This window comes from Salmo salar, chromosome ssa19 (assembly GCF_905237065.1).
Source record: "Salmo salar chromosome ssa19, Ssal_v3.1, whole genome shotgun sequence".
In the NCBI taxonomy this organism is placed as follows: domain Eukaryota; kingdom Metazoa; phylum Chordata; class Actinopteri; order Salmoniformes; family Salmonidae; genus Salmo; species Salmo salar.
The window spans coordinates 10,622,274-10,637,506 of NC_059460.1; the positions used below are offsets into that span (position 1 = coordinate 10,622,274).

General features: G+C 44.0%; 1 protein-coding gene across 2 annotated transcripts; it reads right to left on the reverse strand.

Moving 5' to 3' along the window:
• Nucleotides 1-3,312: 3,312 nt before the first annotated feature.
• On the reverse strand, nucleotides 3,313-14,370 carry arxa (aristaless related homeobox a). 2 transcript variants are annotated; one of them, XM_014157249.2, is made up of 5 exons: nucleotides 13,884-14,370; nucleotides 12,827-13,415; nucleotides 10,473-10,518; nucleotides 8,232-8,563; nucleotides 3,313-4,901 (listed from the first exon to the last, which is right to left on the reverse strand). In XM_014157249.2, exons 1-5 carry the CDS (start codon nucleotides 14,068-14,070, stop codon nucleotides 4,640-4,642), a joined length of 1,416 nt encoding a protein of 471 aa, XP_014012724.1. In that variant the 5' UTR covers nucleotides 14,071-14,370; the 3' UTR covers nucleotides 3,313-4,639. The 2 variants fall into 2 exon arrangements, with proteins under 2 accessions (XP_014012724.1, XP_014012725.1); XM_014157250.2 differs by having other exon boundaries at nucleotides 4,766-4,901; nucleotides 8,220-8,563.
• Nucleotides 14,371-15,233: the final 863 nt, after the last annotated feature.

Sequence of the window (15,233 nt, forward strand, 5' to 3'; positions counted from 1 at the left end):
ATGCTGACTGCAGAAATGTCCAACAGAGCTGTTGCCAGATAACTGAATGTTAATTTCTCTACCAATGTAATTTTTGAGAATTTGGCCATACATCCACCTGGCCTCACAAACGCAGACCACGTGTAACCATGCCAGCCCAGGACCTCCACATCTGTCTGACTGGGTTTTCAATAGTATTTCTGTCTAATAAAGCCCTTTTGTGTGGAAAAACTCATTCTGATTGGCTCGGCCTGGCTCCCCAATGGGTGGCCCACCCATGGCTGTGGCACTGACCAGTCATGTCAAATCCATAGATTAGGGCCTAATGAATTCATTTTAATTGAATGATTTCCTTCTATGAACTGTAAATCAGTATCTTTGAAATTGTTGCATGTTACGTTTATTTTTGTTGAGTATATTTATTAAATCACAACATGAAGGTGGGTTTAACACTTAATGGCAGTTTTTATTCTACTTTTACCAGATTAAATCATCGGTGGCGCGGCTTTTGTATTTATGCGTTCCTTTCCTCGAGCTCTGCGGAAGGAAAAAGCATATTCACATCAGCAGCGATGTGCACGTCAATCCACGTGCGTTCCTGCATGGGCGAATAACTGGGTTTTTCAATAAGGCTGTGATTCCCGAATCACCTCCCAAACAAGACTTCGCATTAATTCGACGTTGTCCTAGACTAATAAAGAGCGAACGAGTCGTATTGTGTGCGGGATGTTAAGCTTTATTGCCTGTCCTCTTTGACCAGAATGGCGGCGTTGAGCAAAGCGTCGGACAAGGCCTTCTTTGATGAGGTAATTAGCGGCCTATTCTATCCCTATTATTCATAGCGCGGTGGAACATGTAAGTACCAGGAAGGGTGTCAAAGGGAGAGCCGGTCCTGTTGCTGTGTCCCTCTTGTTCGTCCTGAAAGGACAGCTATGAGACGATAAACCGCTTAATACAGCCAGCTAATTGGATGAGAGCGAAGGGGAGCGTAGGGAATTAAGGGGGGGGGGGCTAGAGTGCCAGAGGCCTACCTATTCACTCCTTTTATTCACCTCCATCTCTCTCTCCCCAATTCCTCTCATCAGTCTGCGTCACTAGTCCGAGGGGAGGCGAGATGGCTCCTCATCAAAACAGCTTTTAGAGCGCCTCACGGGAGCGGGGTGAGGAGAGGAGTGATTGGGGCTATTCTGTTGGAAGGGTTCGGTGGGAGAGAGGGTCCTGGAGAGTCGGAAATCAGCGGTCAAATCAGTCTCGCGCAGACCAGGGATGTAAGCTATATGATGAAATGGGTGCGTCATTGTGGAGAGCAATTTTAGACATCTCTAATAAGCAACCTTTATAAGAAGATTGTAGTCGTGTTGGCCATAGGTCTATATATTCTCATTTTTACTCAATGTCCCCTATTTGAAAATGTTATATTATTATATTCTGAACCTATTCATAGATATATCTTAAAAGGGAACTTTCATTATTTGATGTATAGACCTACATTATGGCGTTTTCAAATTCGTTTGAATCCGAGAGCCTATCCAATCTGCAGGCCATTCTCTGTCAAATAATGTTGAGTATTCTCTAATGTGCGCGCACCTAACAAGTGAGAATTAGTAGAACCATGAACAAGTGCCCCCGTGGCCACGACAACTCATTTCAATCTTCTCGTCTTTTTCTCGCTCTGGAAAGAAAGTTTAAGCCTCGAGCGCAGCGGGTCACCTGCCTCCTGCGAAGCCCATGGCATTCCCCAGATATTAGGGGCAAATGGGTTTGCCATTCATTAGTAATGTTCACAATAAGACCTCATATACAATCCTATACATAAAAACACGCTCTATTGGTCTTTTTTCCCCATAGAATGGGCATTTTTAAAACACTCAGAGTTCACATAGAAGGGGAGGGTTTGGGTACAAGATAATTATATTTTCGTTTTTTTGTGTCTTTATTTTGCGTAATGATCCTTTGAGCGCAAAGAGCGAGTGTGCAGTTTTCGTGTGTGCATAGCAGGTCAGATTGGCGCGTAATGCAGGCTCGAGGTGGGTGGCAAGGGGGTCTTTAGTACGCGGTATTTATGGAAATATTAAGTGTCAAATTAGGACTGATCCAGCCGGAGAAAGTTGAATTTGCCACCCCCACCTTTCCCTCTCTCTCTCTATCTGTCTCTCTCTCTCTATCTGTCTCTCTCTCTATCTGTCTCTCTCTCCGACACGCACATCATTTTCATCTTTGATTGCGTTATCATTACATCCATCTGATCTGATGTCATTCTGTCTTGGATTAGCAGGTGTATAAAACAAGGCCGATGAAAGAAAAGGGTTTCCACCAGAGCGAGACTATAAAAACGGACTAAATTAATCCGAAAGGTAATTTCACGCGGTTTGGTCCGAGACCATGGACGGGTCAAACGGGCGAGAATGACTTAGGTGAAAGGAAGCGCATTGATGGCGCGTAATAGAACCGCTTCTTAGGGATTTGGGGAATTAAATCGTGGGTAGAGGGATGGATGAAAGCAGGGAGGGTAGAAGAGGGGGACTCGAGAGAAAGACGTTTTGATGAAGTGGTTTGTTACTTCATTAATGACAAAGGGACTCGCTTCCATCGACATGGCATTACCGATGTTAACACCAATTTAGCGCCTTTAAAAGTTTTTAAAGCGCGTTTTGTAGAGGGCCCCAAATAAAGTGGGCGATCTAATTGAAAACCCCTCGCCTTTGTCGCCCGTTTCACATGTGGGGATTTAGCTCATGAATATATGGGTCTGTATTTTGTCAACTCGGCTGGAGAGACCAGACGCACACAGCGGCCTAGTATTATATCTGTCATTGCTGAACTAACCTATTTTGTCTTTCAGTTAGCCAATCCAAGGTGACCAGCCACCATTGTGCCTATGAAAATAGGACTATACTCCCGTTCTCAGCTCCTCACACTCACAACTGAATTATTTTCATTTCTGGTGAGCCTCTCCTTTTAAATTAAACTTCAAAACAATTTAGATCCGTTTTGGACCTATTTCCAAACTACTTTTCAATTGTTACATTAATGTTAAAGAATATTACCATAATTTAAGTCCTGCAATTTAATAAGCAAGTACTTATAATAAAGGTTATTTTGATATAGACCTATATTATATGAAATTCTATGATAGTGGGTCTGAATATTTCTCATAATTAAAGGAAATGTGATTAATGTAATTCCACGTTTAATCATTATAACAACCTCATTGGAACTAACTCTTTATGCTTTAATTTTACTATTCCTTTTCAAACAGAATGGATTCACAAAATAATTTGGTTTTGAGGCATTCATTATAATATTATTTATAAATATGCAAGACAACATCAGTTTATTCATAACAATTTTATTAATAGTTCTATAATTCTATTTCACCATTTTTTAATTCCTGGGCATTTGTCAGTTCTATAAGGGGTTTAAATAATAATCTAACGCATATTTCATTTCACCACTTTCATTTATTCAACTCTCTTTTTTCCATCTATTATTAAACCAGGAAATGTAGACAATCACTTTAAACAATTAAAAATAAATCCTGCCCTGCACTCAATCTGTTGTGGAACAGTTTCGACATAAATAATCATCTAAAAACCTATGATATTCCATAAACACGGGGGAATTTTACACAGGGACACATTCATACTCATAAAACACTACACCAAGTGCAACTTCTCATAACATTGTCTTTTTCAAATATACAAGGCTCTGTTTTGAAAATCATCCTTTTTTGTTTTGTTTTTCATTTTTTACAATAATATTTACAGCAGTTTACTTTCTTTCTCACACAGTTCAATTATAAGAGACACTGGATAGAATCTAAACTTCACTTCATTTGTCCTTTAGTCAAACTCAATTAGCTGAACATTTGTGGATTTTCTTCCAATACCTCTTCCAGGTGATAATGTAAGTATCAATGCAGATAAAAGAACAAACTCGATGCAGGTTATTGAGCCAGCAACAGGTTGTGTTGCAGAGGAGGACAGAAAGGTCTATGGACACGTTGGTTGCTTTGGCTTGGATGGAGACCTCCTCAGACTGCTATGGCACTGGGTTCATGTGGTCCAGACAAATGCCACAGTCTCCACTGTTCCTTGTTCTGGTTCATTCTTTCTCTCTCCCCGGAGTCGAGTGAGCGCGCACGTGTGTGTGTGTGTGTGTGTGTGTCCAACCAGCAGGTAGTCATGGAGTTTACCCTGCTGAGATCGTAGTTTATATCTGTCACAGAAAAGAAAGTGGACTTTGTGAACCAGGAAGCATGAGCTAGAGATGGGTTATCACAATATGGAGGTGTGTGTGTGTCTGATTCTGGATGAAAGGGCTCTACAGCTAAAGGTTACGCTCATCCAGGAGACCTGGGGGGAGGGGGGATGATGCTCTCACACACACACACCTGGCTCCGGTTTGCCAGTGCTATTTGAATTTGGTCGTGCTTTTTGTTTGAGGGTAAGAGGTATGGGGAAGGGGTGGAGGGGGGGGCTGTTGGGAAAGGAGTCTTCAGCCCAGAGAGGATCAGGGTTTAGGAGACAGAGATCAGGGGTCAGGGTTGGATCCATCCACCAGTCCTTTCCCAGATCTGCAGGGATATGAGAGGTGGAGAGGGGGGACAGGTGATGGACAGAAGCCTAGGAAAGAGAGTGCTGGGTGGGGTAACAGCTGTTCAGCACACCTCCTTCCCTGGAGCTCCGCTGGGCAGGATGTTGAGCTGGGTGATCTGAGCAGAGTGCTCTTTAGCCTTCAGCCTCAGAGCTGCAATACTGGAGGCCCTGCGATCCGCTGCAGCTAAGGAGGAGGGAGAGGAGGAGGAAGGTTCGGAGAGGACTGGTGGAGGGATGGAGGGAGTCTCGACGGGCGGGGCAGGCTGGCGGAGGAGTGCGGCGGCGGTGGAAGCACTGGTCAGAGGGCCCATACTGGAGAAGAGCCTGAAAGAGAAGCAGGGATGACCGATGAAGGGATGAGACAAAGAAGAGAGTGTTAGACCAGAATGTGAATGGCTTCTCCAGGTATTTGCAATCACCAGCATTTTTACACCAGTGCAGAAAGAAGAGGAAGCCACTTTAGATTATTGAGACACATGCCTTGTGTTTGGAGTGTGTGTGTCTGTTTTGGCACCTCCGCTAACAGCTTGGTTGTCAGCATCACACTGTCAGCTAATTACTATCAACACTGACATGAATGCACACCAACATAGTCTCATGAGCAAAACACCCCGAGCAACATTCAGGGCTGAAAACTAACATCCTACTGAGACCAACAAAGGTAGAGGTCAGGGGGGCCTACTCTGTCTATGTAATAGTACTGAGGATGATGGATGCTGTTGGTCACCGGTGTGAGGTGGTGTTATAGGGTACAGTACAGGTGTGAGGTGGTGTTATAGGGTACAGTACAGGTGTGAGGTGGTGTTATAGGGTACAGTACAGGTGTGAGGTGGTGTTATAGGGTACAGTACAGGTGTGAGATGGTGTTATAGGGTACAGTACAGGTGTGAGGTGGTGTTATAGGGTACAGTACAGGTGTGAGGTGGTGTTATAGGGTACAGTACAGGTGTGAGGTGGTGTTATAGGGTACAGTACAGGTGTGAGGTGGTGTTATAGGGTACAGTACAGGTGTGAGGTGGTGTTATAGGGTACAGTACAGGTGTGAGGTGGTGTTATAGGGTACGGTAGAGGTGTGAGGTGGTGTTATAGGGTACGGTACAGGTGTGAGGTGGTGTTATAGGGTACAGTACAGGTGTGAGGTGGTGTTATAGGGTACGGTACAGGTGTGAGGTGGTGTTATAGGGTACAGTACAGGTGTGAGGTGGTGTTATAGGGTACAGTACAGGTGTGAGGTGGTGTTATAGGGTACAGTACAGGTGTGAGGTGGTGTTATAGGGTAGTGTACAGGTGTGAGGTGGTGTTATAGGGTACAGTACAGGTGTGAGGTGATGTTATAGGGTAGGGTCCAGGTGTGAGGTGGTGTTATAGGGTAGGGTACAGGTGTGAGGTAGTGTTATAGGGTACAGTACAGGTGTGAGATGGTGTTATAGGGTACGGTACAGGTGTGAGGTGGTGTTATAGGGTACAGTACAGGTGTGAGATGGTGTTATAGGGTACAGTACAGGTGTGAGGTGATGTTGTAGGGTACAGGTGTGAGGTGGTGTTATAGGGTACAGTACAGGTGTGAGGTGGTGTTATAGGGTACGGTACAGGTGTGAGGTGGTGTTATAGGGTACAGTACAGGTGTGAGGTGGTGTTATAGGGTAGTGTACAGGTGTGAGGTGGTGTTATAGGGTACAGTACAGGTGTGAGGTGGTGTTATAGGGTACAGTACAGGTGTGAGGTGGTGTTATAGGGTAGGGTACAGGTGTGAGGTGGTGTTATAGGGTACAGTACAGGTGTGAGGTGGTGTTATGGGGTACGGTAGAGGTGTGAGGTGATGTTATAGGGTACAGTACAGGTGTGAGGTGGTGTTATAGGGTACAGTACAGGTGTGAGGTGGTGTTATAGGGTACAGTACAGGTGTGAGGTGGTGTTATAGGGTACGGTACAGGTGTGAGGTGGTGTTATAGGGTACAGTACAGGTGTGAGGTGGTGTTATAGGGTAGTGTACAGGTGTGAGGTGGTGTTATAGGGTACAGTACAGGTGTGAGGTGGTGTTATAGGGTACAGTACAGGTGTGAGGTGGTGTTATAGGGTAGGGTACAGGTGTGAGGTGATGTTATAGGGTACAGTACAGGTGTGAGGTGGTGTTATAGGGTAGTGTACAGGTGTGAGGTGGTGTTATAGGGTACAGTACAGGTGTGAGGTGGTGTTATAGGGTAGTGTACAGGTGTGAGGTGGTGTTATAGGGTACAGTACAGGTGTGAGGTGGTGTTATAGGGTACAGTACAGGTGTGAGGTGGTGTTATAGGGTAGTGTACAGGTGTGAGGTGGTGTTATAGGGTACAGTACAGGTGTGAGGTGGTGTTATAGGGTACAGTACAGGTGTGAGGTGGTGTTATAGGGTACAGTACAGGTGTGATATGGTGTTATAGGGTACAGTACAGGTGTGAGGTGGTGTTATAGGGTACAGTACAGGTGTGAGGTGGTGTTATAGGGTACGGTACAGGTGTGAGGTGGTGTTATAGGGTAGGGTACAGGTGTGAGGTGGTGTTATAGGGTAGGGTGCAGGTGTGAGGTGGTGTTATAGGGTACAGTACAGGTGTGAGGTGGTGTTATAGGGTACAGTACAGGTGTGAGGTGGTGTTATAGGGTACAGTACAGGTGTGAGGTGGTGTTATAGGGTACAGTACAGGTGTGAGGTGGTGTTATAGGGTACAGTACAGGTGTGAGGTGGTGTTATAGGGTACAGTACAGGTGTGAGGTGGTGTTATAGGGTACAGTACAGGTGTGAGGTGATGTTATAGGGTAGGGTACAGGTGTGAGGTGGTGTTATAGGGTACAGTACAGGTGTGAGGTGGTGTTATAGGGTACAGTACAGGTGTGAGGTGGTGTTATAGGGTACAGTACAGGTGTGAGGTGATGTTATAGGGTAGGGTACAGGTGTGAGGTGGTGTTATAGGGTAGTGTACAGGTGTGAGATGGTGTTATAGGGTACAGTACAGGTGTGAGGTGGTGTTATAGGGTACAGTACAGGTGTGAGGTGGTGTTATAGGGTACAGTACAGGTGTGAGGTGGTGTTATAGGGTACAGTACAGGTGTGAGGTGGTGTTATAGGGTACAGTACAGGTGTGAGGTGGTGTTATAGGGTACAGTACAGGTGTGAGGTGGTGTTATAGGGTACAGTACAGGTGTGAGGTGATGTTATAGGGTAGGGTACAGGTGTGAGGTGGTGTTATAGGGTAGTGTACAGGTGTGAGATGGTGTTATAGGGTACAGTACAGGTGTGAGGTGGTGTTATAGGGTACAGTACAGGTGTGAGGTGGTGTTATAGGGTACAGTACAGGTGTGAGGTGGTGTTATAGGGTACGGTACAGGTGTGAGGTGGTGTTATAGGGTACAGTACAGGTGTGAGGTGGTGTTATAGGGTACAGTACAGGTGTGAGGTGGTGTTATAGGGTACAGTACAGGTGTGAGATGGTGTTATAGGGTACGGTACAGGTGTGAGGTGGTGTTATAGGGTACGGTACAGGTGTGAGATGGTGTTATAGGGTACAGTACAGGTGTGAGGTGGTGTTATAGGGTACAGTACAGGTGTGAGATGGTGTTATAGGGTACAGTACAGGTGTTAAGTATACAAGTTTATGAAAGTAGAGGTACCTATTGTCTCACCTGCCGAAGGTGGGTCCCATGAAGGCGGGGTGACGGAACATAGCGGCTGTACCCAGGAATGTTCCGAGGCCCAGCGGTGTCCCTAGGTGCTGGCCTGAGTGGTTGCTATGGGGATGAGCCAGACCAGGAAATGCAGCTGCTGCGGCCGCAGCAGCTGTCCAGGCAGACTCTAGGACAGGGTGAGGGTGTGGGGGAAAGGGACCCCCATCCAGGTAGTGGCTGAGGGGGTGGGCGGCTGACAGGGGACCAGGGAAAGGGAGTCCAGAGGGGTGCGTCTGGACACCTGCCTTTTCACGCTTACGCCACTTAGCACGACGATTCTGAAACCATACCTATAGAGAGAGAGTGGGAGAGAGGTCAGAGGTTAGCTAACATAGATATAGGTAGGCTACATTTCATTTTGTATAGGTTTATTGGATTGAGTGAATAGATCCAATTTAGCAGAATAAAACAAAGTTGTCTGCCCATGCTGGCTTCCTACAAATTGATATTGAGAAACATGAGCAACTTTGGAGCGATATAAGGTGACATAAGGTTATTTAGGCAGCGGCCTATATTTGGAAGACCGGGAAACCCTTGCTGTGCCACATCGAACCTACTCGAGCACAAGCTCCTGTGTAAACGGAAGATCCCCTCGCTCTGGTTCATGAGGTGACAAACAGGCGGAAAGTCAGCGGTAATTACACAAGCACTAAAACCCGCGCTCCCTCATGGTCCGTTAGTCTAAAGTTAGCTAATTAAAATCAGTTCCCCCTGCAGTCTGACTGATAGACTGAGATCGGTGTGGCGCGCCGTAATTAAGAACCGTGTTAACAAAAGATGGGGAGAATAACAGCTGAACAGAGTCCAATAACAATTAATGCGCTTTAAATTAAATTCTTCAAAATGTTGAACAAGTCATTTCCAAAGGGTATTTAACTTTCCCACGCCCGACCCCCTTGCCTATTGCGCTGCTGAAACACGGGCTCTAACAATGGAAGAAAATGTCAACAGTAAGAGAAAGTGAACGATATTAGCCCTGCACACACACACACACACACACACACACACACACACACACACACACACACACACACACACACACACACACACACACACACACTATTCCGTTGGAAGCTGTTTAGCATTACACGGACCCTCGGGAATGTATGCGTTTTATCACCTCCCGATGGCGCCCGTTAAGTGATTTGTTCACCTACGGTCCGGCGAAGGGACATCTGTTGTTTTATACCGGCCTTAACTCCGGATGGAGCATCGCTGTGTTTGAACTGTCTCTTTGGTTATGAGCCCTGGGCTAATACATGCAAGCCACGCTCTCTATGGAGAGATAGGAAAGGAGAGGAGAGGAGATGGGGGGAGGAGGGGGGGCAAACACCTTTAATGGTCTCTCATTCGCTCCAAGTGCAAAGCATCGGATCAATGCGGCTCTATTGCAATCACAAAATGAGAAATGAAATAGCATTATCCTGCAGCCACCCCTTTCTCCCCCTCTCCTCTCTCTCTCTCCATCTCCCCCCTCCCTCTCTCTCTTCCTCCCTCTCCACCTCATACACCTCCTCTCTCTCTCTCCTTTTCTCTCTCTCCCGGCGATGGTAATTCAAACACCATTTTCTCCCTGAGAATAGCTCGTGTTTGCTCTTGGACTAAGTGCGCTTTTATGAATCGTCCGCGTCCGCTTAATTACCGTTAAAACGTCCCTCGGTGCATGTAATAACTTCCAATAACAGGATGGAGCTTCGCTACGCAGCGATTGGGGTCATTTAACACATTTCAGGGTAGTAAATCACTCAGACCCTCATAAAGACTTTTATCCATTGGCTACTGCTAAAGGCCTGAACTTGTGCCAACTTTATTGTATGCGTCATGTCAACAACAAAAAAAACAGCAAATAACGTAGGCATATTGGGAAATACAAATAATTATAGACTTAGTAAAATTATGATTCTATGAAGGTGTAAATCTGAAGATGCGTGGAAATGATGTTAGGCCTACATTGTATAAATATGCATTTGACGTTTTTGATTATTAGAACAAGACAAAGGCCTAATAATAATAAAATAGGAATTGTTTCATTACATACTCTAAGCCTAAGTGGTACTGGCCTTTATATTCGTTTCTAATTTGGTAGCCTATTTATTTCAATAACCTATTTGAAATGTTCAAGTGTCATTATATAACCATTTTAGTTGAAAGCGACAGTCAGCCGTAATTGCAGCAATAAAACGTTAAAAAGCCACTTACTTGGACGCGCGCCTCGGTCAGATCCAGCCGCATCGCAAGCTCCTCTCTGAAAAGGCAAGAAAAGAGGTTACCGTTTTTGACCGAGAACTCGAATGTTTTTTATCTCTCCCGGACCCGTAACAATACAAGAAAATAGTTATTTTTCAAACACCGAAAACCCACAGAGAAACGACGGTCCTTTATGCTATTTTCCTTGCGATGGTTTGAGGGAAATTGTCAGGGTGATTGTATTGTAATCTGTGTTTTTTCCCCCATAATAGCTGCCTTATACAATGGCTTTCTTTAGAGTCAGTGGAACAACATAATGGTGGAATTTGGAAATAATGACATCCAAACTATTACAAAGACATCGTGCGCTTGGCTGAAATAGAAGTCTATACATGCACAAATTGATTACCACAATTTCGCCTTTGAAATAATAAACGCACAAAAACATCGATCAACAATAGCATATTTATTATTTGGCTCATGTTGCCATTGTTAAATAATATTTTCCATTCCATTTTTTAAAACATTATATTTTCTATTCCTTATCTTGAACGTGTCCTATAGATGATTTACCTTACTGAAAGTGATAGGCTAACCCGTCTGTCTGCTGCATGTATGAAAAATAATGACATTCTGAAGCCTGTTTTACATTTCATTGTGCATAGTAATATTCCATTCTGTAATAGTACAATTTTAATAAGATAATAGGCTAATGAGACAAATCTAATCTCAAATCTAAATATTCAACTCTACATGTGGGGTCCTGAAAACACATAGTCCTAGCTAGAATACATTTGCTTTAAGAATAATAATAGGTTTTCATTAATGGTTGAAAAAAATATTTACATTTGAAATTCCCTTCAAGACCTACATTTTGTAGTCTATTGCATCAAAAAAAAAGAAGTAGGACCTACTCGTGTATATATATTTTTTAATTTAAATAAAAAAACTCTTATCTAGAGGCAGGTAGCCTAGTGGTCAGAGCGTTGGGTCAGTAACCGAAAGGTTGCTGAATCGAATCCCCGATCTGACCAGATAAATATCTGTCGTTCTTCCCCTGAACAAGGCAGTTAACCCACCTTTCCCCCGGCAGGCCGTCATTGTAAATAAGAATTTGTTCTTAACTGACTTGCCTAGTTAAATAAAAGTTACATTGAAACATTTATTTTTATTTTTATTTAGAGCAGCCTTAGCAGTGACGTACTCTCAATTCATCAGTAAGAAGAAAAACTATTGCATTCCATGACGTGATTGAGGAGCAAAACATAATGAGTCTAAAATAGAATTATATGCCAGTAGCCTATGTGTAGCCTTAACAAAAATGAAAAAATAGACAATTTCTTAGACACGATTTAATATGATTGAATTAATTTGACACTGCCAAAAACATGATTTGCCTTTAATTGTCAGGAACAGATGGATTTGTGTAAAATGCTGTTTTCACGTCCTCTGTTTTCTCGAGATGCGTAGCCTAGACCTTCAGCTAATGAATGAATAAAGAAAGAGTTGACGTGCGCGTCATCGTGTGTGTGCATGTGTGTGTGTGTGCGTTTTATACTCTTGAGCTTGGGCAGGCCCAGAAACCTACATTTCGTTGAATAGATCAGCAGTGCGCACGGACGAGCTGCCACCAGCTAATTTTCCATGTGAGAATAATATCCATATCGCCGATAACAATGAGAGAGGTAAATGTGACAAAACGGATTGGTTCTCCCACTTTAAGCTATTGTTCTGCCTTATGTAAGGCACTGGTTCGGCTACATGGTAGGTGTCAACGCACCAGTCTCGAATTATAGATGGGTTGAATTACCTCAGTGGATAAAAAGTGGACTGTTTTCTAGGCCTACTATTTTTTACATAAATAAATAGTGACGATAAAGGGTTTTAATGTTGTTACCACAGACATCACAATTAAAATATAGGCATCATAAATGACAAGGCTTATGCATGTTGGACCTCATGTTATACAAGTTGATACACCATTGTATGATATAGCAGGTTTGTGACATTCTTTCACATTATTCTGAGTTTTGTTTGCCTCTGGTAGTTGTATCTCAGGCTCTGTAAAGATAAAATAATGTTATATTTTCCAACTTCAACTATTCCATTATTATTATTATGATTATTATTACTAAAGTAGGCACACTGCTACTTGTTGTTCGTTATGTAGCATACAACTAATGTAGCTTAGACGAAAAAAGTGGAACGTGAAATAGAAACGTCTATCCAAAACGTGCATTTAACGAAATGTTGTCATGGTTGGGTGACATTGTTGTAGGTGTTGCAACAATGATGGCGTTAATGTTAGGGATGTTGCATATGAATGAATACCTGAGTTTGTGCTGTAACTGTAGCCTATACTGTACCTGGTGAAGACATCGGGGTAGTGTGTCTTCTGGAAAGCCCTCTCCAGCTCCTCCAGCTGATAGCTGGTGAATGTAGTCCTGTATCTTCTTTGCTTGCGTTTTAGCATTCCTTCCTCCGAATCACTGCCTGCCGACAGACACACGCTATCCTCGCCGTCCCTCACGTCTCCATCCCCGGCGTGGAGGCTCTCCCTCTCGTCGTCCTTCGGGGAGAGACCCATCGCCTCCCCGCAGCTCTCCTCCTCTTTTCCCGCGTCCTCGTCAAACTTCATCGACCCTAACTCGCCTAGCCTTAGTCCAGGCCCGTCTTCCGGCCCTTCAGTGGGACTCTGGCCTCCCTCTCCCCGGATCAGGGACGCGTTCTCCCGGTACGATTTGCTCCGGCTGATGCTCACCTGTGGAGCCTGGATGATTTTGAGGCTCTCGCAGGCTTGGTCCACCAGGAGCCTCTCCTTGTCCAATTTCTCCCCTAGGTCGTGAACTAAACCCCGGCCGTGGTCCAGGTACTTCCCCCCTGGTCCGTAGAGCCGGCGCATCTTTGGTGGAAGGTGCATGTCTGTGTCTAGGGATAGGGGATCTTTAGTCGAGCCTATAGTGAGGGTGTCAAAGGTATGGAGAGGATGACGAGACATGTGTAAGTGCAGGAAAAGCAAATGGAGACCGGAGCGCAACAAGGCGCATAGTTCAATGCAAAGTAATGCACAATGCATTAAAGCGATAATGTTTGAATAAACTTGAAAATGTATTATTTCTGTCTACAATTGCATGCACATTTGAGTAGCCTATGTATCGTATCGACGATAAAGTTGACAAATATCTTATTTTCCACTGTCGCACAACCTCAGACACTTTTAAATCTGATGGACCATTATTAGCAAATGTTTAATTCCCTTCTGCAGTCAGCTGTAGCCAATGCTTTATGTTGATTGTTTATTATCATGTTATAAACACACACCGTTATATTGCCTATATTCAACAACCAAAACATGTCATTGGAGCATGCAGCAACCCTTTCCCAAGTTGGAGAGCCATGTTTTCATGAGCGGGGTTGTCTTACCTTCGGTCTGCTTGTCGTGCTCCTGTCTCCCGGGTAGACCTGTCAAACTTTGCGCCCCTATCAGCCTGACTTTACAGGGGCTCCGTCGGCCCAGAATACTGTCTATACAATAGGAGGAGAGCAGAGTGGGCGATTTACTCTTACATTCTCCCCGGTCGTGGATATCTTCTTCGAACTGACTAGTCATTTTGATCTGTTTAGTGAAGCGCTTATTTGACAGGAGAGCGGCAGTAGCCTAAATATGATCCTCACTCACCCTCCCTCACTCTCTTTCTTTCTCTCTCTTTCCCTCACTCTCTCTCTCTCTCTCTCTCTCTCTCTCTCTCTCTCTCTCTCTCTCTCTCTCTCTCTAACTCTCTCTCTCTCTCTTTCCCTCTCTCTCTCTGACGTTCCGAGATTGTTCCTCTCACTATCCCACCCTACCCACCGTTAATGACAGACACTGTTGGCTGGCTCAAGCTCGGCTCTCCGCGTGCTTGCATTGACGTCTGTTATATCCCCTGATTGGCTCGCGTCGGGGAAAGAGAAGCTTTATATATTTTAGCTGTTAAAGTTAATTTTGGAGAAACGGAAAAAAACAAAGCTTGCGGTGGAACCCGGTTCCGATGGATTGAACTCAGTAGTCGATTTTCCTTTTGGATTTCAAAAGGATATTGTAGGCCTACAAATAATGTGCTGCTAATAATAATTATAATAGCCCAACAATAGTAATTATAATAATAACAACAACAACAATAATAATAATAAAGACATATTGGCCTATTCAAATATGGATTATTTTGTTGAGTTAAATAATCATGCAACATAGTTCAGCCCTTCAGTTAAAGGAATATTCCACCCAAAAAACGATCTTTGGGTATTTGTTTCATTAGTTCATTGTTGATATAATCCCAAATGTTTTGCATGTCAGCAATCAAGTTTTCAATATATACTGTATATAAATTTCAAAATACAGAAATACAGCAGGTATGTTGCAAAACGCAGCATCATATGATGCAAAACGCATATTTCTGTATTTTGAAGGTCATATACTGTATCTTGAAAACTTGCTGATGTAGCACATGGGATGTGTGAAACTTACTCCTCAGCCTGAAGTCTCCCGCTAGCTTTTGACGTGGCGAGATTGGCTAAGATGCTTGAGGACGGCGGTCACGTGTTTGTGAGGTCCTGAGTTCACACCAGTTATGGGCCAAATCGGGATGAAGTGGTACTCGCTAAGCAAGCAGCATGATGCCCTTTACAGTGGTGCCGTGACCCAGATCTACAGTGGCGCTTAGCTCAATGCTGGGGTTGCTGTTGAGTAAGTTTTTATTTATTTATTTAATTTTGGTACTTTTTAGCCTTTTTTCT

What these genes read in the sequence shown, in the direction of transcription:
- arxa (XM_014157249.2), bottom strand. Translation starts at nt 14,070, where the DNA reads ATGACTAGTCAGTTCGAAGAAGATATCCACGACCGGGGAGAATGTAAG. An exon ending in TACCCCGATGTCTTCACCAG is followed by an intron (nt 10,519 to 12,826) that starts GTACAGTATAGG and finishes TTGCCTTTTCAG; the next exon opens with AGAGGAGCTTGCGATGCGGC. An exon ending in TGACCGAGGCGCGCGTCCAA is followed by an intron (nt 8,564 to 10,472) that starts GTAAGTGGCTTT and finishes CTCTCTCTATAG; the next exon opens with GTATGGTTTCAGAATCGTCG.